The sequence below is a fragment of the Lissotriton helveticus genome, chromosome 10 (genome assembly GCF_964261635.1).
Source record: "Lissotriton helveticus chromosome 10, aLisHel1.1, whole genome shotgun sequence".
In the NCBI taxonomy this organism is placed as follows: domain Eukaryota; kingdom Metazoa; phylum Chordata; class Amphibia; order Caudata; family Salamandridae; genus Lissotriton; species Lissotriton helveticus.
This window is the reverse complement of record NC_136071.1, coordinates 819,721,962-819,744,584: the sequence shown is the minus strand read 5'-3', so window position 1 is coordinate 819,744,584 and position 22,623 is coordinate 819,721,962. Positions and strand designations below refer to the sequence as shown.

General features: G+C 43.3%; 1 protein-coding gene across 4 annotated transcripts in view; it reads left to right on the top strand.

Moving 5' to 3' along the window:
* Nucleotides 1–22,623, top strand: part of ACBD5 (acyl-CoA binding domain containing 5) — a 427,382-nt gene that overhangs the window by 234,759 nt on the left and 170,000 nt on the right. For all 4 annotated transcript variants that reach the window (XM_078663408.1, XM_078663406.1, XM_078663407.1 and 1 more), the window contains 2 exons: nt 9,943–10,015; nt 13,054–13,168. In XM_078663408.1, the coding sequence (XP_078519534.1) occupies nt 9,943–10,015; nt 13,054–13,168 (188 nt within the window). The remainder of the gene's footprint in view (nt 1–9,942; nt 10,016–13,053; nt 13,169–22,623) is intronic.

The window sequence follows — 22,623 nt, the reverse complement described above, 5'->3', positions numbered from 1 at the left end:
AGGCCACCATGTCGCTTCCCTCTACTCCCTCAGGTAATGCAACCACTCAAAAGTTGTTTCTCTGATTATGTCCTACCGCATCTTCTGCCCTATGTTCCAGTACACACACTCTGTCCGTAAGTGTACTCAGCTGCTGATCCGTCACCTTGTGGGCTGGCATCATGGCCGCTACGTTGGATTACGTGTCATTAACCCTATCGGCAACCTTCTTATGTTTATCACACAACAGCCCCATGCCAACCGCCACTGTACTGATATCCTGGAAGGTGGTTACTTAATTGTCAGTGATGGCGTCCAGAATTAGCTTCAGTTGTTTTGGACAGGGTCTTCTGGGCACAGGTGCGACTGTTCAGCAGCGCTGTCCTCCGTGTCCGGTGCGGCCCCAGCAGTCTTATTACTTTATTTTCCCATGGTGACTAATTGGGACGTGACAGAGGAAGTTCTAGACCCACTGCGGGTGCGCGCTAGCTTAGTTCAGAGTGGCACAGAGTAGCGCTAACCACAGACTGTGAACAGGGCACTCAACGGCACCCTCAGTGAAGCGCCCCCAACCAGAGTATGCCCACTGCCAGGAGCCAGGAATGGTCCAGTCACCACCAGATAGCAAAGGGAGTCCAATCACCATCTGCACCGTGCTTTAGTCGTAGGGGAAAAGCAGTATAGTTAACCTGCTACTCCTGGGGTCTCCCCTAGTTCTGGAAGGACGGTCCAGTACAAGCAGCCGCTCCGGATAATAAACAGGTAGGCACCTCCCAGCAGGTGAACAGCCCAGGCTCTGCGGAAGGATCTTCGCCTTCGGGTTGTGGTTCAGGGTCAGTCTGGGCCCAGAGGCCCGCGTCCAAAATGGCGGCGTCCCCGCCCAAGTCTCCAGCGTGCGTAGAAAGGAGCGCGCCGCAGTCGATGGCCCCCGGTGACTGCTCCACCACTCTGATGACCTCTGCAGCCTGCAGAATCCGTGTCACCGTGAACCTCTGCTCCTGATGCTCCTCGTAGCGACTCCACCACCTCCCGGGTTATTTCGGCCCAAAGGGAGCCCCCTCACTCTTTGCTTTCCCCCGCAGACGTTCACCTCCAAACCAGGCCGATCTTGCCCCACCGATGGTGGTGATAGTCCGGCAGGCCACACCTGCGGCTCTCTCTCGCGGCTCCCAGAGTCCGCAGTCAGCTAGGCCACAGGCCTCTCCAGGCTCCCGCAGCCAGGGTGTCGCGTAGCGCCGAGGCTGACGTCACCACTCAGGGTAGCGGCCTCTTCACTCCTGGTTCGGCCACTAGCGCCACTCCACAAGCCCAGAGCCAGCGAACCCCAAAGTCTGCTCGGCTGTTCTCGACCTCTCAGGGATATGTAAGCGCAGGTGGGACGTCTCAGCTCGGACCCAGCAAGCTCGCTTTTCAGGAGAAATGTATGGCTGGCACGGAGCTCCTCGCTCACTCGTCCGCCATCATCCCCAGGCAAGCCATGCCCCCTGTCTTGCGCAACCCATACCGAAATAGACGTGCAGGCATGTAATAAACTCTTTGTAAATATTTAAAGTGGATTAGCTGGTGGCGGCCGTTTAAGGAGACTCGCCGTAGTATCACCAGGTGTCGTTGTCAATAATCATATCAAGGTCAGTTTGCCACTCCAACCTCGACTTAGTATAAACATTCTTATGGTAGCTCTGAACTACTCCGTAAATATTAAACCCCAATCTATTGGGAACTCAGATTTTAATATGAAAGTGAAAGGAGCTTGTCGCCTAGGAGCTCTCGCATTACATGACGCACCCTATGGTAATGAAAGTCATGTAGCCACACCACTAGTATAATTTCATTACCATAGGGTGCGTTATGACATGCGAGAGCTCCTAGGCAACGAGGTGATAGATTTTAAAAAGTGTACTGGAAGGACCATGGGTATATTTAAAAACAGGAACAAAAACCTCGGCAGGACCACCATCTTCATCAGCGATATACGCCAGAGCAAAGAGATAGGCAGTCGTATCCAGCGATCCACATCCTCCTCGAGTTTAGTAACTGCCCTACCATAGTTTTCCCTGAAAATTATCTCCTGGTCTGTATGGATCTGTATGCCTAGATAGCGCACTGGGTCTGTAGACCAAGTCAGTGGAAAATTCTGTTTGAGTGGGGTCGTGGATTTGGTTAAGGGAAATATCATGGACTTATTCCAGTTAATTTTTAATCCAGAAAGCTCCCCGAATCGGACAACTTTTCTGAGAACCGGGGACAGATTAACCTCTGGATTTCTGATATAAAGCAGAGTGTCGTCTGCATATGATGACACTATTAAATTATAATTGGGAAAACGGAATCCATGATATTCCCTAAGCACACACGCTAGGGGTTCAGCAACAATGGCGTATAGAAGAGGGGATAGTGGGCATCCCTGCCTGGTACCTCTAGAAGAGCCGTTACCATATTCCCAATTTTAATTCTGGCGGAGGGAGAGGTGTACAGACCGCTACCAATTTAAGAAATATTTTACCAACCCCTATCCTCCTTAATACAGCCCCCATGAATGCCCATTCCACAGAGTCGAACACTTTTTCTGTGCCTAAGACTGCTGTAGCTCTAACCTCTGGGTGAACATGGTGGATTGTTTCAATGAAAGGGCGCAAATTCCATGCTATGTACTTCCCTCCTGTTCCGTGCTAGCCAATTTCTGAACTAACGGTGCAAGGCGATTGGCTAAAATCTTAGCATATATTTTGGTATCTATGTTCAACAATGACAGTGGGCGAAATGAGGAGCACTCCTCCGGGGGGCTTACCAGGCTTCAAAATAGTAACTATCATAGCTTCACTTATTGATAGGGGCATATCTCCTGATTCACTAATCTCTTCAAATAGGGTTACCAGGTGGGGAACTAAAAGGTCCCTGAATTCCTTGTAGAAAGCTACTGTTAGGTCGTCCTGCCCGGGGCACTTCCCGAGCGCATACTCTGTAAGGCCGCATAGATTTCCCAGGCCTCTCATCAGATATTCACGATGTTCATTCGTGAGCCAAGGTAGTTTTATGTGTTCAAGATAGTCCTGTATCATGATTTCGTCTACATGCGCACGGGAGCGATATCGTTCTGTGTAGTACTGTCTAAATTGGTTTGCTATACTTTCGGGGTCAGCCAAAAGCTCTCCTTCATTAGACCTAACTGCCGTGGTCATTGAGGATTCTCTCCTGTGCTTCAGTAACGCTGCAAGCGTGACACCCGTACTTTCCCACTCCCTGTAGCTTCTGGCAACAGCATATTTCCTCATATGTTTAACTTCACTGTCGGCTACTTCATTGTGCTCCTCCAATGTCTGTTTCAATTCTTTAATACTATTAACAGCCCCATTGCGCCGCAATCCCATCTCCAGCTCAGTTAGGCATTTGTCCAGGCTATCTAGCCTACCCCTAATAGCGCGCAGCATCCCAGAGTGTTTAAAAATTGCTATGCCTCTGTTGTAAGCTTTGAAAGTTTCCCAAACTGTGAAGAACTTGGGAACTGACCCTACATTGTTTGCAAAAAAGTCTTCAATAGCTTCAGCGATATCAGCTTTAAATATGTTATCAAGCTGACCTCCGAGTATAGCCCAATAGCCAATAGTCTATTCTCATGTGTAGCTTGTGCGGGGCAGAGTAGTGTGTGAAGCCCCCTTGCTCCGGAAATCGTGTGCGCCAAATATCCACCAAATCTAGACATACCATAGCATCCGCAATCGATTTCACTGAGGCCGAAGTATGACGAATTGGACCACTTGATCGCTCCAGTGTTGGTTCTAAGACGCAGTTAAAATCGCCTCCCACTATCAGCGGCATTGCAGAATCCACACAGGGAGTTGTGAAAAGGGTTTGACAAAAATCGGGTTATCATAATTAAGCCCCTACACATTACTAGTAAGTCAAGGCCCTTCCCTCTGCACCTGGAGATGGTATATCTCCCCTCCACATCTGCAAAAACCATGTCTAATTTAATTCCTGATTTCAGATTGACCTACATGAGCACCCCTCTGACGTGGGATGAGAACCCTGCTGCATGGAAGGAGCCCTGTAATACTCTCTGCGTGAGGAACTTACTATCTATTGGTAAATGGGTTTCCTGCAACAGGGCAATGTCTATAGTATGTCGTTTTAGATATGCAATGACATTCCGTACCTTGTGGTGATTATTAAGGCCTCTGACATTCCATGTCAGACATCTAATCAGGTGGCCATCGTGTTGGGTCATCATAGTGATGTCTGGGGATCTGTGATGTTCCTGGCTGTCTTCATGGTATCCAACCTAGTCAACTGGTTATCTTGTCTAAAATGTACCTTAGGAACCATACACTCTCTGTGGTTCAAAAAACAAACCGCAGTAAACTCCGGTTTGAACCATACACTTGCTGTGGTTCAAAAAACAAACCGCAGTAAACTCGCTCCTCCTCCCATGTCGCATCATCCCCAACTGGGGACGCAAATGAAATACCCCCCCTCCAGATTACCAAACAAGGATGGCATAGTGCCATCAGGTGGAGCACACACCGGGGCAGATGTTGCCTCTCCACCAACTCTCACTCAGCTAGAGCCGAGTATGGATATCAGCCATTGAAAATCAAATGTGGTGTCTTACTCTGCCCATCCCTTAAAACTTACTTACATGAACAAACCAAGTGCCTGAAGTCCACCCCACACAACCAACCATGCACATTTCTGAGGCCTACGGTGACCTCCCCTAGCGGGCTGTAGATTGATCACTTCAAGGTTAACAAATAAGGATATCTCAAAAAACCCTATAGCGCAGATGTGATAAATGAGGCCGCATTACCACCAGAAATGCACCCCAAGCACTAACCTGACCGTGCATGCGTGCCCTCGTAAAGACCCGCAAAAAGAACAGCCAGGCGTCATGATGCTAACATGGTAGGAGCACCCTCCCATTTCTGAACAAACATGAATGCAGCGGCTATCTGCTCGGTATAAATTCCAGGACGCAACATGTCTTGCAAATTCAATCAACCCAATAACCCCTCACTCCCCTCTTCTCCCTCATTGTATATGTCCTGTTGGGAGTATAGTGCTAGGTTCAGTTCTAGTCATTTTCATCCATGTGCCTCCGCCAGCCCCCTGTAACTGTTCTGAGTCATTCTTGCGTTGCTGCTTTGTGGAATATTCCTTTAACGCTTTCTGCAGCGATTTGGGATCGAGGAAGATCTTAGAGACGCCATTCATCGTCACTCTGAGACTTGCAGGGTAGAGCATAGCATAGTCAAGGTCTTGGGCGTGCCATGCACGTTTCAACGGAGCAGACTGCCTCCGCTCTTTCTGAACTGTGGCAGTGAAGTCAGGGAACAGCAAAATGGTAGGGCCCTTAGCCTACAGGTTCCCTAGTTCTCTGGCTCTTTTTAGGGCCATATCCCTATCCCTGTAGTTCAGGAGTTTGGCAATAATTGGGCGCTGTGGTGCATCCGGAGGTGTCTGGGGCCCAAACAGCGGTGTGCACACTCAATCACGAACATGGAGGAGAAAACTTCACGGCCCAAGAGGGTCACTAATAGGGTCTCAGTGAACAATTCCATATTTCCTGTGGCAGAGGACTCTTGAAGGCCAGTAATTCGAATATTGCTTCACCTGGACCTGGCTTCCAAGTCCTCTGCTTTGTCTTGTCGTTGCGCAAGGGCCTTGCTCCTCTGCTTTTGTGCCACATCGGCCTCCATGTGAGCTTCCTCCACCTACGTCACGCATCTCTTCGCCATGTCTATTGAGGTGTTCGGACATGCAGTTCATACGTTAAACGAATGAGTCTATCTTTCCATCTATCGAGCTAAGGCTTGCTTGCATAGTAAGTAGCTGGGGCGGGGGTGGGGGGGTGGGGGGGGCTGAGAGTCACTTGAGGCACGTGCATAATCAGGCACCTGAGAGCGTACCCACCACGGCAAACTTATCAGCAACTTAAATGATGTAGCATGGCGTAGACAGAGGTGGGCCTCTTCAGGATCTGGCCCACATTGCGGAGCGTGCCTGGACCGCTGCTCCACAACTTGAAACCGCTTCTTCTCAAATTGTCACCCCCAGCACGTGGGGCTATAGCGAGCGAGCGAGTAAGTAGAATGGATGAGCCTCACCAAGGTGGCTTACCTAGGCAGCCGTCCCTTGCCCAGTACTCTCTTTATTCCCAGGCTCCAGGATTCATGCCACCATAGCAGGGGCAAAGTAGGGTATCGGTGCAGCAGCATGTACAGCACCTGAGTCCCGGGGATTCCTCTTCATGTGCCGTCACCTGGCTTCCCACGGCACTACATCGAGCGCACGCTTCTTCTGCTCTCTGCAGTAATCCGCATCCTCAGGGGGGCCAAAGTGAAGACCGCACCGCTCCTGCTACAGTTTGTCAGGGCAGCACGTTGCGAGGGAAGACGCTTGTTCGTCCGCAGGCCACACCTCGGCGTCTGGCAATCTTTCCGTGCTGGCACCGCGAGGCCTAGACACGCCCCAGGTCAGACATCCAATGGAGCTAGGACGGAGCACCAACAGACAGCCAGGGCCTCCAGCAGTGCCCGCACTCCCCTCAATAAATTCACCAACCAGGAACACCCCGACGATCAGGGATGTTGGCGCGCTCCCACTGCATAGGTGTCCCCAGGGAGCGCACCTCGCTGCTTTGCAGGCCTCAATGGCGGTCAGGGCAGCTCACTTCTTCTCTGTAGGGGTTGCACGGTGTCCGCCCCTCACTTTAGGCTGTTCTAGGCATGGTTCGGAGCAGGAGCGCCTCTGCAGCACAGTGCACACAATGGTGGATGTAGCAGTGGGCAAAACTGCCATTATATTAACGGCTAGGGTCAACGGCTCAGCGGAGTTCCGCTACCTCGCAGCCATTTTGCGAGCAGGCATTCTCCATGCCCCTATTTTTCTACTGTTCACTGCCAATCATTTTACAAGTGTCAAAGGATCCCTTTCGTAAAAAATAGGCAGATTTTCCAACCTTGGTCTTGCTATTTCGTTTTAAGCCACAGCCTCCCTGGGGATGCCTAGGGTAGTTCTTGTAGGGAGTTCCCGGCCTTTTCTTTTAGCTCTTGAACAGGAAATCTCCTGAAGCTCACATAATTTGTTTCTTGAGGTGGTAACAACTACAATCAACAGCACAGTCCTGCAGAAATGTTTGCTACTACTTGCCAGTAGAGCGCAAAAGATTGTATGTTTTCAAGCATCACTTGCTTACATGCAGCAATGCTGCTTTGATTGGCAGGCATGTTAATCAATAAAAAAGTGCTAGATGTCGCACAGCTAATTTTCTGCACTCAATTGTGGATTTTCAAAGAGATACCCAAGTAGTTTTCGTAGACTACAGTTTTAACAGTAAAACCATGCACATGACTAACTCTCTGGCTGGCAAAGTTGAGAACTAATACAACAAGCACTGGCAAAGTCAATCAATATCGCCCAATCAAGAGGTATTTGCTTTGGGAATGTGTTTTAGCCCTGTTGTGCACTAGTGTGGCTGCTGTTCTTCATCGCTAAAAGTTATTGGGGATAGTTGGAGTAGAGTGGGGTGGATTGGGGTAGGTTGGAGTGGATTGGGGTAGGTTGGAGTGGAGTGGGGTGGGGTAGGGTGGGGTGGGGTAGGGTGAGGTGGAGTAGACGGTAGTGGGGTAGACAGGAGTGGGGTGTAGAGTGGAGTGGGGTATATTGGGGTAGAGTGGAGTGGGGTATATTGGGGTAGAGTGGAGTGAGGTAGAGTAGAATGCTGTAGAGAGGAGTGGGGTAGATTGGGATAGAGTGGGTAGAGTGGGACACAGTCGTGTAGATTGGGGTGGTGTATATTTAAGTGGGATGGATGAGAGTGGAGTGGGATGGATGAGAGTGGAGTGGGATGGATGAGAGTGGAGTGGGATGGATGAGAGTGGAGTGGGATGGATGAGAGTGGAGTGGGATGGATTGGAGTGGGGTGGGATTGGAGTCGGGTAGATTGGAATGGGGTAGGTTGGACATGGCTAGATTGGGGTTGTTTGGGGTGGAGTGGGGTAGATTGGGGTGGAGTGGGGAAGCTTGGGGTGAGTTAGAGTGGTGTAGATTGGAAAGTGAAAGTGGTTATTTGTTTCAGTTAATTAAAACCGTTACAAAATGATAAAAATAAAGCACTAAAAACAGCCTTGAGGCCAGTGGAGGACACTTTAGGTGGAGACTCAGAGGGTCAGTCAGCGACAAATAGTTATGATGCCCTTGCCTCATCCATGACCTATGAAGTAAATAGAGAATCATGAAATTGCTCAGTGCAAGCCGTCCATACTCACAATAAATTGATCGGTGAAAAGAGACGTAAGTTGTGACTTACGAGTCAACTGAGTTATAAAAAGGCATCTGTCATTCTCAGAAGCCACTCCTAGCAAAGACTTGAACCCATATGGGCAAAAATGGCCGAAACATCTTTCCGCACATGTATGATACTAAGGACAATTGTACAATTTACACATCCGAACAAGCTCACCACCTTACTTTTTATTTGTACCCCTGCATACTACACCAACATTAAAAGTAAATTTTTAGATACAGGAGGTACATTTTTACCTCACTTATCACACCAGTACTTTCCCTCAAAAGAAGGCTGTACTTGCCTAGGGAAGCGAGTACCTAGGTGTGAAACCCAATGATGATGCTGCCCGATACCACACCGTAGTGATGACCACTTAACACCACCAGTGGCAAATATTGGTTGAGTGTTTCGGGTAGATAACTGGTACATGAAAATACCAGAAAACCTCTACGTTCACTCTTTTTATTAAATATGCTACACCAGTGACCTTTTCATAAGCTTCTATCTCCCCCATAGTGGAAAGGTACGGATAAGAGAAGTTTTACAGGAAGCCCAATTAAGAGCCTTTGAGCTCAATTTCTGCTCAATAGAGAAGCACAGCGGCAAGTATTCTTTAGCATACAATCAGATTCTAATTGCCCTCAGTGCTCTGCCATTATACATGATCACAATAGATTATGTTAATTTATTTTTAGCGTGTTTTACGTTAGGTATAGAATCTGACAACTTTGTTCACTCATAAGTCTAAGTTATCTATAATTTAGAGTATTTCCTCAAAATGTGGACAAGAACCCATTGGTTGGGCTATCTGGAGTCAGTCATGCAAATTGAATTTTGTATACATCAGAGCTAAAGGCTCAAGTATATGTTTCTTTGTTAAACAGACGCTATATTTTGTGCCATGTTTTTTACATTTTATGATTGCTATCATCTCTCAGTTCTGTCTATGTTGCCAGAATGATATTATTAGCGATTGGTGATTTATGGCATCAACATGTCCAAAATGTAAAAAAATGTGAATGAATGTCTTTGAATATATTTCGATTAATGTATTGACCCCAGCGCCATAATTATTATACTGGGGTTTTCTCTGATATTCTAGAGCTAAATGTGAATGCACAAAAGCTCTCTCTCTGTTTTAATAGGTCTCTTTGATTATCTAATCATGGAAGTTGTCAATACCTTTGGAATGTAAAGCATGGTTTAACAAAATGAAAAGTGTTAGAAAGTACAAAGCCTGCTATACACTGTTTAATGGTACTGTTAAAATAAATTATCAAGATTTGGGCTACATTTTACGCTTTTGAGGGAGCTGAAAATGAAATTATTGCATTCATTATTTCAATGATTTGCTCTTTCTGCTTAAAAGTTTATCATAATAATATTTAAGTTATTTTTGTTTAGAATTCTGCTACTTAGACATTGAAGGCAATTAATTGAAGGTAGCAATATAATTCCCTTTATTAATTCATAAGGCAACAATAAACCTACTATATCGGATCCAGTATACGTTTCATGTCCTGTATAACTAATTTAGCAATTTCCAAAGATGTGGGTAACAAGACTAGTGGAGGTGTGTCCTTTTGGTAAGATTACTTCAGTGAGTAATGGATTCTAAAACTGTAGATGTGAGGAGGTTTCAACTTTACAACTTATAGACCGATGTGTCTCATTTGCAGGGATGCCTGGAGTGCCCTTGGAGCTATGTCCAAAGAAGAGGCAATGATTGCTTATGTTGAAGAAATGAAAAAGGTTGGTTAATATTTTGATTAGTTTTGCAGAAAACTCCTTGATTTTAGGATGCCTGTGAACTCCTCCATTGTCAAATCTGGAAATGCTGTTCAGAAAGTTATCCCTGTGGCCAATAATATTCTCCATCCTAAATGATCTTCCCTCAATGTCCGCAGAGGGGTGTGAAGTGGTGGCATCAGCCACAAAACCACATAGGTTGTTGTGTATCGCTTCATAACGGCAATGCCTCATGCCCATGATGACACCAGGATCAGGAATGTTTTCCTTTTTTTCCTTTTTAGTCTTTTTTTTTGTTGCCATTGTTTGATTTTGTCATATTTCTCTAATCTCCATTGCCATATCTTATGGTGTTTTAAATGAGATCACTAACTGGAGGCCTGTCAGAGTTACAGTAAAATGCAGCCAGAAGATATTAGGGAGACGAAGGTTGGATTTTCTGACTTTTTGCCAAGTCCGTCTGCATTTCACTTCTCTTCCAGAGGCCAAGAAGAAAGATGTAAGGTGAGTTGATCTTCTGAAGCGGTTGTCACCCAAAAGCATAAAAAAAGAAGTGCAGAAGCTCCTACTACCCATCCTTTTCCTCTCCCTGACATTGACTTTTAGACTGGTGCCAAAATGATGCCTGCAGAAGTCAACAACCTGTTCCAGTGAACAAATGGCAGTTTTACATCCAGTCCGATCGGTACCATTTCCTTAGTCACACACAAAGCAAGTGCCAGACTTCAAGAAGTCTCTGCTCAGATGTTCAGACTCACAGCCACACCCCCTACCTCCATGTGTTGACATCCACTTTACTGTCACAGAGTTGAGCTCTGATCTTAGACACTACTGGTGTCTTGTAAGTAATGTTTAGGACTCCAGCCTCTGATTTGGCGCCCTAAAAAATGGCCTTTCACTGTGTTCTGTACTGGCATCTGGCTTTGGTGCGGGTCGGCACATTCCTGATCAAGAGTCGTCCATATAAAAAATGTCCATCATGCGTCCTACGGTCTTTCTGAAGTGGTCTGTGAAGAAGGTGGTAAGCCTTCCCTGCTTCTCCCTTACTTTCGGAGGGATGAGAATGATATATCTGAGGCATTTGTTAACTCCTTACTGTGTACTGTGTAGTTGTTTCAAGCAGGACACTTGATATATTCCTCAAGGGATAATTGATTTTTATTATACTTTCGCATAAATATGTATGTCACTGTCTCCATGCTGTTGCTGGTATCTCAGCCAAAGGTGCAGACATTATTTTGTATGACCAGCTTTATTGTGGAACGAGAGTGAGTCTCTTTCTCAGATGCAACCTGAAATGTATATTATAATTTGTGTTTGGAATGAGTGCAGTAAGCTTGCCTTGAAGGTGGGGGGGGGGGGAGGAGGAGGAGTTCTTTTCCGTATGACATCAGCAAAATACCTGTTAGAATTGATCAGGCTCTGGTTAAAATCTCCAATCAGAATCACCTTTGGGCTTCATTTCCTTTGGTTTTCCTCCTGTAGAGTGCAATTGCCTTGAAAAGTTCAACCTACCACTCCTTTTTTTTTTTCTTTTTACAAAACTTCACTAGCAGTTTTTAACTTCATTGCTGCACAGCACAAATCTAGGGACAGCTTTGGTAAATGAAGTCGATCATCCTTCCTTTCACGACCCTGAAACATATCCACAGGAAGAAGTAAAAAGACAGATGGTACATTCAGTATGGATTACTCTTTGAGTCACCAAGACATTGTTCACCTTTAAGTCAACACTTGAGCCTGAAGGTAGCTATAAATAAGTTGATGAATATTCCCGGATAGCGGGTTATGCTATCTATGTAATTGGTAGCTTTAGCTTAGTGGTTGAACAACGCCTTTTCTATTAATATTTTAGTTTGTTTTATCACCCTCTTAGATATTCTTTGCATTTCTACTCTTAAAAAAATGGACCATTGATTCTGTTTGCTCTTTTGATGTAATTTTATAAAGCATTAATGCTCCACAAAACCGTTGTTGTTTCTTATGGTTCTGCAATAGTGTATCCAATGCTTTGAATACAGGAGTCAATAATAGGCCTGTGCAATTTGTTTTATTATGCATACACTGTTTCACAAATTTTAAAGTCAGGAAATTTTGCACACGTTTGTCTTGGGACAGCTGTCTCCAAAACCAATTGTTACCAGTTCTTTAATATATGCCTACAGTGGGTAGTAGCAAAACATTTTTATTGTTAGGTTATTAAGTCGTATAAATGTCAAAGATTAACTGCATCAGTATATGAATTCATATGCGATATCTATTCCCGGCGACCCTCCTCTACAGAAGTAAATGTTTCGTCAAGTTCTTCTAATAGAATCCCCAATAATAATCTATATGCACAATGTTTCTTGTGTATTAGTTAAAAATTATTTGAATTAAATCACTCCCATCCTAGACATACTTGATGCAGAGCACCGTCTATATGAAGCACATCCATTTTCGGAGAGCAAAATGAGAACTGCCCTATGCACTGGCAGTTTGGGTTGGGCTGATCCTATTGCAGCAGGTTCAAGACTGATTTGCATATTGCTAGGTCCAAACTGAGGTGGCTTGGTGGGCAAAAGACTGATGGTCTGGCATGCGTCCCCGAGGGATTGTCAGTGATTCGACACATTGCGAGCGTTCCTTCCATCACCTTGTGTGTGTTTGTTGTAATTTTGTCTACCTCTACCCATTATCTCACATTTCTTTTTGAATGGGGTTTTATTGGATATTCACCTAATTTATATTATATGTATACATTCATACAAAGTTTGTTTCCAAATGTATCTTGTGGCTTGTTGAAGGTGGGGCAAATGATATATTTATTTGGGTGAGCCCATGTAATTTGGTAGCCAATCACTTATGTGCATGTTCTTACACTAGTATTGACTTTTGCTAATGTGAATTAGTGAACGAACAAAGGTGAGTTTGGTGGTGTATGGACTGGAGCACGAAGTACTATTATGGTACATGTTACCACTCAGACACTTTAACTGCAACTGTTCCCAGGTGATTATTTATTTAAGTGTTGTTACTTGCTGTTTTGTAACTACATATAGATCCTTGAAAGTATGCCCATCAGCGAGAAAGTGGAAGAGTTACTTCAAGTGATTGGCCCATTTTATGAAATAGTGGAAGACAAAAAGTCTGGCCGAGGATCTGGTTTAACGTCAGGTGGGTTGACTTATATAGATTGCTTCTATGTTGCTAGACTTGTACCCATTATCGTTTGCTATTTGCGTCAAATGATTTCTTTTAATTTAGTGCCTAATATTCCTAAAGCGTTGTTTTCGCGAATCACTTTGTGTTACCAGTGTTGTCCGCTGCTATTTATGATGCCATTCCATCTTCCACATAAATGAACTGCTGAAGGTTTTCTTTTCAGTCTTGAAAGTCGGATGAAATACGCTTGCAGATTATGTTCCATGAATGTGGCCACTCTAATTGTGTAATGTTTTGATTGATGTGTGTTGCAAATCAATTCTCAACACTTACCAGGTGTCCTCTTGCAATAAAGATTTTAATGTTGTCGTGCTTCATGGAAAAATAAAAAAACGGTACAGGCTTCGATGGGGAGGTACAGATGTTATTTTTGGATTTATTCTTTATGAAGATCTTTATGTAAAATGGTTATTACATGTTAAACATTTACTCTGTATGCCACACAATCAAAAATCATATTAAACTAATGTGTAGTTTATATTTATGGATGCTAAACTTGCATCTTGTCATGTTATGCATCTCAACTTCAAACTCTTGCACTGCCAAAGCAAGTTTGACAGTTCCATGTTTAATAAGATACATTTAGATATATTAGAGATCATGCATATTTCTTGTAAACGTTATTGCCAATTGTTTTTTTTGCTTTATCTTTAATACACTTTTCCAAAATATTTAATCAGATCAGAAGCAAAAAAGAATCAATCCAGTTATTATATCCCTTGTGCTATCCAAAGCATCATGTCTAATTTGAGATTCAGAGGCCCAAACACTCAAAATATTATAGTGTCATTTCATTTTAATTTCAACTGAACATTAGTTTTTCATCAATTTTCTTTCAAGGGTGTTGTGATTCAAGTAGGTTCATAGGTGTCAACAGAGTTATGAGTGGCACTGGTTGCATCAATGTCCTGTGAAAAATTAGTCGATTTCCACTATTTTTTTGACTGGTATAATGTCAGAGTTTTGTTTTAATTTTTAAAATGTAATTTTTTCATGTAAATATAATGCATCATATATCTCTCTTCGTTATTAATAGTCAAATAATAGTACAGAGGGGTGTTGGTTATTGATTCCAGTTACAGCAAGATACTGTCATCGCAATAATAAAACAATAAGAAAAAATTTACCTATATCATGTCATTACAAAAAGTGTGGTGTTTTGGGTGGGCATGTCAGTTTGTAGTGCTTCAGTGTAATCCATGTTATGTTTAGGGGTGGGCGGAATTTGCTCTGCGAAACAGTAAAAAATCTCCGCGAGCACACAAAAGTTCAGCGAACACACGCAATTGCTTATTCTGCCTGTTTGCGATGCTTTTTTCCTGTTCGCGAACATTGTTTGTGTGCTCGGGAGAAATATCTAGGGAACCCACATTTTGAAAGCGCGAACAAGCTAAAAATTTCACAAAGCCGCGGATCACGGAATTTTTGCCAATTCCGCGTTCTCGGCGGAACGCGACGTTACCCAAATTCCGCGAGCGGAACGGAATTTAGCGCCCAGGCCTAGTTATGTCACAAAATCATTCAACAATTATAGTTCAGTCTGGTTATCGTAATTGTCTTATGTGTAGTGTTGTCAAAATTGAACAAATATTAACAGAATTGTGTTGGGCAGCGACGACTTTGTTTTTTTGGGATTTAAAATATCAGCAATTGGTAACCACATTTTTTCACTTTTAATATCAGGCTTGGATGTTGTTTATTCCTGTTGTTTCTGAATTACTAAGCTTCACTGACATGTCTTGTGAGTAACTTGCGAGGCTGCTTCTGATAGTAGTTCATAGAATCTTAATTTAAAAGATGTTTAGTGGTGGGTAACTCCATCATTTTGGAATTTTAGTAGGAGGATGTAATTTTCAGTTGTGTTGTTTGTACTTTAATAGTCCGATATTTGCTTTGACCCATCTTTCTGTGTTTGCCCTCCATTTTGACACACTTGGAGGGCCTAGTTGCTTTCCATTACTTCTCTATCAGGTGTTTGGCAAATATGACAGCCAGATACAAGTGGCTTATTTTCAATAGCACTTTGAATATGACGGACAGGATATCCATCACATTAGTATCCTATCTGCCAAACTCTAAATTAGGCACTTGGGGTCAGATGTACGACCGTTTCATTTTTCTTTTTCAATGCATCCAATTTTCCTTTAAGGAATGCATTTAAAAAAAAAACTGCTTTATTACAAAAACTGTCACAGACAGCCACCATCTCAGTGAGTGTTTGCCATTCCCAATGGGATCGCATATTTCGACTGCCTCATGAATATTAATGAGGCATGCAATTTGCGACCCCATTGGCAATCGTGAACAGTGTCTGAGACACTGTTGTACATTCACTTTTGCTAGTTGAAATTCGACGCAATTTGCGACTCGCAAATGTGACTGTTTGTACATCTGGCCCTTCGTTTTCTGCTTCAAAGAAGACTTCTCCTGTGCTTTTATCCACCCTTGATCCTTTTGAAGTGCTACTCTTCATTCATTCAGCTTCAAGTCCAAAGAAACACCTTAAAGGAAGGTCTGTCATTTCATTCCAAGCCTGCTCTCTTGAGATTTCTCGCCCAGTTAGGGGTGTGCTCTTTCAACTAGCCATGAGAATACTTGCTTTCTTGTTTGTCTTGCCCAAATGGCATTCATCACTGTGAAAGGCCACAGAGCCTGTTCAACAAATACGTTTTAAGCAGATTTGGTGTTACTTAGCTGTCTCGCCACCTACTGTGATCTTGCTGATAATTAATAGTCTATGAAATCAGCAATACTCAGTCCTCCTTAGTTTATTGGTGCCATCTATTTAGTGAAGGTTATTCTGTCTTCCCGCATATGCATTCCATCATCAGAGTCAACAGTTTTGTAGAAATTAGTCCGAGTAGCTTTGCTTGAAATATTAATGAAGTAAAGCAGCATGCGCGATATCACTACCATCTTTTTCAAAGCAATCGGTTCTATGAAAGAACGTGGGAGACCGTGCCAGAACAATATTGAGCTACGTAGGGGCAGTATGAAGGGTGGCTTCGGCCTCCTAGGCTACCCAGCAGCCCCATACGACGGTGTGGCATGCAGAGGGAGATAACAGGGAGAAATCACTATTGAAAGGGACAATAGTACTAGGAAAGCTGCCACTCTGCTTGATGCAATGCTCACACCAGACCAAGAAGATACCAGCTATTGTCAGTGGTGTGTCCCAGGCATGGGCCATGGTGGTTTCAAGGGTGCTGCAAAAGCCCCCCTTCTCTGAATCCCTGCAACTAGAGTGGATCAAACCCTTTCGGGACATCGCCAGAGACATGTCGATGGAGAAATGGCATAAATCTGCCATTCCGAAAGGTGTGATAACTGCAGGCCAACAGGGGTGCTTATGTGGCCCATAATATGAGGGACCAGCCCCACTCAATATATTTTTTTTTATTTAGTAATAAAAGTATTCCTTGGTGTCTAGTCGGCCTTCATAGTCCAATTTGATATAGGTTAAGGTGAATTTACTAATCTGCCCCACCAGAAGTCTAGTGCATAAGCAAACTGTGGAAACCTTGCATCTTGGAGCTGAACACAATGTTCCTGAGGGAAAGGTTGGTTTAGGTACTCAACCCTTTCTTCATTCTAAGTGTTTTGGAGCCCCGTCTGAATTAGTAGATCCTGACATTCTGCACATGTCCAAGTGTTACCTCGGCTAAGAAAATCCTGCTCAATTACAGTAAGAAATGCTTGTTATGCTTTTAGTTTGATTAATCCAGGGATCCTCATTCATCAGATAATATTTAGAACCTCTTGGGGGCAATGGTGCTTTCCATGAGCTAGGTAAGGCTACCATTGCTAGGTTGCTCATACCATACATTTCTACACCTGCATGGAGTCCAGCCCTCAACAGGGTTAAGGCTTCTTCAATGGCATTTTCAGACATTTCTCTTTGGACAAGACAATAGCCTGAGTCAGCCTCTTAGGTATTCTCACCTGCGATCTCTAGATCTCAATCTCAGCAGCAAGTTCTTTATCATAGTGTACTTGCTTAAATAACGTTTTCTATTTGTCTAGTTCTTTTCTTAATGATATATAATTTGTAAGGGCTTATGACTAGCTTGTATTCTGTTGTATTTTTTTGTCTTGGTCTTTTTAAGTATAGCCACAAGAGACTGTTAGTCTATAGACATTGCCATGTAACTCCATCCTAACATTATTAAGCATATGCAAGATGAATCAACAAACGCCACACCCAGCTGAAGTCGCTTAACTTTTGATGATTTTTCTGAAAATTATTAATTGGTATGTCCTTTCCTTTCCATGCTAGTACGCCTGGATAAAGTCACACAATCTCTTGAAGGTAGGAATGATACACTTGTAGATATGAATTTGTTTATTTCTGTACATAATGTTTCTTATCTTTGTGCTACTAAAGGCACTCTTAACAGTCTCAACTAAAGCTATTATTGAGTCAGTCATTTTCTACAACACATTTGATTAGTTTTGCATATTAACAGGAAACATGTCAAAGATAACTCTGGTCTCATGGGCCTTGCATTCATGATTGAGACAAGAGATAGGGAGAATACAATTATGCTTGGAACTTTGTATTGTACCCATTCCAGTATCACAAGTGTACATAGATCGTATAGAGTGTGTGTCCCTCTTTTTGTATTGGAGTAGGGTATTGAGAATTGTGTGTACAAATATATTATGCTGAAGTTTACTTACACATTTTAGGACTGATGTTGCGAATAGTGAAGCAACTTAGTTGAACTGGCACATTCTGTTTCATTTCAGTAGATAACCTACCAGTAAATGTATGTCTGTTGCAGTAAGTTGGATCATCTGACCTGGCCATGAACAGGTACAAATAGTGAGCACTTTGCTTTGCTAGCTGGAAAGATTATTTGAAAATATGTTTTCATCGCACGGTTGAGGGAGGTCTCCGATTGTTTGATGTATCCTAATGCAGAGGTAACCATAAAAGGCTGACGGCCATCCTCCAGAACAGCCGTCCATTTTCAGAAGGACAACACCATACAGAAAGATCAGCAAAGCTAACATTAGGGTTTGCTTCGGCACCTTAAGTATTGAATCATCAAATTGGATAACTCAGTCATGATTTTTTTTGCTTCTAGAAGAATGAACGATACTCACCACTGCAACACAATACTCAAACTGCAAGTGAAATTTTAAATATTTCATGTCACTAGTTATCACTACTACTCTCCCACTAGGTGCATTCTTTGGAACAGAAAATTATGGGGGCGAGGTGCGAGAGAAGGGGAACCTCCAAGAAAGACAGAGTTCTGAAGACCATACAACACTCAATTGTCAAGCTTAATAGTCATGAGCACCTTTTAAAGGAAACATTTTCAAAAATTTACTCTGGCTTTGTAGTGAGGGCGGAAGATCTGACCAGGCTGATCAAGCACTTTCCGATGTGCACACCAAGTGGATTACACCATACCAAGTAGCCCCATACCTCTTGTCCCTTGTTACCTCTAGCTGTAAAGATTGGAGAGTCTTGCCTCCCTTTCTTATCTCACAAGAAATGCAGCAATTCTCTAAACGATCAGCTCCGTTTTAATGGGAATCGCATGACTCTAATCAGGGTAAATATGAGCCATTGTGCCACCCACTGATACGTCTATTTCCTGTCTGGCAGTTGCAGCGCCCATTCATTGTGGTGCCCAGCCATAGTAACCCACACACAGCTTCCCTTGAGTCACTCATTACCACAGTGTGCAAAAATGATGAACCAAACCTTTCACACCCCTCATGTCCGAAGGTGTATGATAACTTATAATGCAAATCCTTACAAACTTCACTTCGTGCTCCATTTTGTTTATTTGCAAGTGCGCTGTTGAGAAAGCACACTCCATGCACCTCTTGCTGGCTCCTCTGGGCTTTCCCCTTGTGGGCCTCAGTAACCTTCTCCACTGCAAATAAGTGGTGATAAAAGTCTGCCACAATACACTCCATGTCATAAACTCTGGTAATCTTCTTATCACATGCATATTCCATGGTAGATGTTTTGACCTCAGTGTGGCTTGAGGTCCCTGCAGATCTTTAATTGTAGCCATTATGAACGCCTCACCCTGGTTAGAGGAGACAATCAACTTAGTAGCTGGTTCACCATTGCCATCTGTTGCGTCTTTTGAGGTTGCGCCCTTTGTGGAATAGAGTCCACTTTCTCCCTGGCATAACATTTCTATAAGGGATGCATAGTGCAACCAGTGCCAGGTAGCCTGTTTGCTCCTGTATGGGAACTCTTAGCCTGCAGATGCGCTTTTTGTTATTCCCCCATGCCATTACATTCTGGACTGGTGACAGCCCCCATGGTGTCCAGTTCTGCCAGAAGGTCCTGTTTTCATCTTTAGGTCTGTCTGTGCCATCGTGCACTGCACAGTTCATCACCTGCCATCAGGCCCTCACGTGCTGTCTTTATGATGACCCAAGGGCATACAAAACAGTATAGATGCTGACAAAACTCACTACAGTGCCCATAACCACTTTGGGATAGAGCCACCTCTTAATGGTCACTGTTGTCCAGGTGCTGCCAGCTCCTATCCCGCCACTAGCTAGACACATCAGGATGCAGTAGGAGATGGAGATCCTGTGGCATGCGCATAGATTGCAGCCATCTTGAAGCTCTGGAAGTTCTGATCCCAAGCTAATTCATTTAAATTTGTTCAGTAGAAATTGAAACTGCACAATGCCAAGATAAACTTTAGGCATATATAATATGAATACACTTTGATGGTGCATTGATCGCCAGACTCACTAAACAAAACACTTAACAAAACAAAACCAATTGGTTTATGGGTTTTCTGCATTTCATTAAAGGATCCCACCACCAAGGGACTCCAAAAAAGCTTTGAGATGAAATCTGATATAGAGTCTTGTATTGTAACACTTGATCTAATGCAAGCTTCCTGTGAGAGTGCAGTTGCCTTAGTTCCACTGAGTTTTGGCTTCAATTTGTACTCCAAGGAAAGGTGTTTTTTTCAGATGAAGTTGACGTGCACTATATTTTTACCCATTTTCTTGAAAATGTTAATCAATGACAATGTAAACATTTTTTGCATGAGTACATTAGAGCTAAACCATTTTCTAAAGTAGGAATCCCGATGCCCTCTCCTTTCCAAGAAAGATGTCTGGTTAATGTGATTGTGAAGAATACTTATCAATGCCTGTCATTCTACCAGGGCATGTATAATGTAAAAAAGTTGTTACTTCTGTGTCTCTTCTTTCTATCGCTCACCATTTCTAAACCTTTGACTAATCATGTCGCTAATAACAAGAGAATCGTCTGTTGATTTATGCTGCACTAAGGTAAAGGAATAAATAGAAGTATAAAAAAAAGTTGTTTTGCCATGATTAATAGCCTCCCCTTTCTTGCTTCCCCTGCATAAAGTCAGTATTGGACACTTATGGGTGGTCATGAAGAAATCTTACCATCTCCCATTACGCTCTGGTGTGATGTAGTATGTCTATAATTATTTATGATAATCCAAGTACTCTGGGTTTATCTCTTACACCACGTCATCCTCCACATTGCTAAGCATTGTATCCCATAACACAATAATCGCACCTTGGTGGTCATCACGCCCAACATGGAAACACTTTCCACACAGGATAGTGGTCGCAAATAGGGCACCAACTATTTTCGTCCTTTTGCTAATTTTTCCATTTGATCTTACTATTAAAAGGACACGTCGTACAATCTAGTTGTAGGTGTTCGCAGAGTGCCTAAACCGGTGCAGCTTTAAGGAAAAATACAATTTTGGAAGACACTGAGGGTGGGGGTAGACGGCAGGTGTCCCATTAACCAAGGGTATCACCAAGTGGAAGGTGTCCAACGGGGACAGTTTTTCCTTTGCAAATCTGTTCGCACACCCTTTGAAAAGTGGGTTGCATTCCATGTATTGAAACTGCAATTGTGGTTGAACACAGCTGCGGCCCATGCAGGTAAGAGCGGTGGGAATGTGTAGGGAGCTGGATTTCACAGACTACCACAAAGGAAAATTAAATGGTCGTCTGTTTAACTCTCCCCCTCTCCCGAACCCCCGCCACACCCAGCTTCACCGCTCTTACCTGCACGGGGCGCAGCTGGTTGCACACCACTGATGCATCTCACTGTAATTCGCAATTAGGAGGGGAAGCATTCATTTCAGAATGAGCTACAAAACCCCTTTTGTGATTTGGACAGTCTTTCTTGGATAGCAAAAAAGGTTTCATAAATGCTTAAATGTTAATATGCAGTTTGCAAATCCGATGATTTTGCAAAACGCAGGGTTTAAAGACGCTGAATACTTCAGTACATGTGGCTGTAAGTTACTCCCTTTGAACACATCACTTTCCAAGGAAAGCAAATGAAAACAGTCAAGGCTTACTCTACAACACAGTAGAGAATATGGACCACAGATACTTGATTAGCCAGCAATTTGTGGTAGATCCCTCAGTTCTATTCAGATGGTGATGGCTGGATTATGGGTGGATTATGGGCTGGTAGACTATTGTATTATGGACAAGACACTCAGCATACATGTTTTATGTGAGTGTAAAACGATTAAGCTGTATAAGAGTTAATGTGCAGCCAATTAGCTACATTTGGCTGTTGACCACTGAATGTAGGCTATTAGGATTAGTTTAGGAGAGAAGAGTTATATATGAATTGACATTACTATATAATTCCCAGGCTAGCCATAAATCAGCTCTTCTTAATTTACCTGCATATATAAAGTAGTGCTCTGATTTGACTGTCACAGATCTGTGGCTGGAAACTGTAGGTTTTAATTAAATGGTGCATTCCATCTCACCGGGTTCTGTCCTAAAGTTGTGGGATGATGTAGTTATCTTGAAAATAGCTATGTTTTCACCTTTTTTTCTGAAGTGTATATATTTCTTAATGCTCCGTATCTTGACTGCTAGTAAGCTTCAGAGCATGGCAGCTTGTACTAAGAAATCAGGGCCTCCTGGGGATTTCTTATAGTAAGGTTGTATGATGATCTGTGATGCATGCATGGAGTGCAGTATCCTGTTTTGATTGTATTGCTTGAATTTAGCTTATAGGTATAGCGATCCTTTTGCGTGGGAGGCTCTATGGACAAAGCAGAGTGCCGTAAACATTGCTCGCCTAGCTATAGGAAACTAGTGGAGTGGCTGCAGGACTGGACATGGATTCTCTTGAGCGCAGGAAGAGAAGGAGTCTTGTTGCAGCATTTTAAGTTAGTTGTATTTTGTGCATAAGGAAAGTGCGCCCAGGTATTGGTAATTACTAAAGAAGGTAGTTTTCACCTTTAGTTGGGACTCAAGGTATGGGGAAATGCAATGCAGTGTTTTCATTGTGTAGTGGGCCAATGATCCAATATTAGTGTAGGTTTGAAAATATTTTACATTTAATAATCTTAAAAAATTCACATAGGCGATTTAAGGTGAAATGGCAGTAT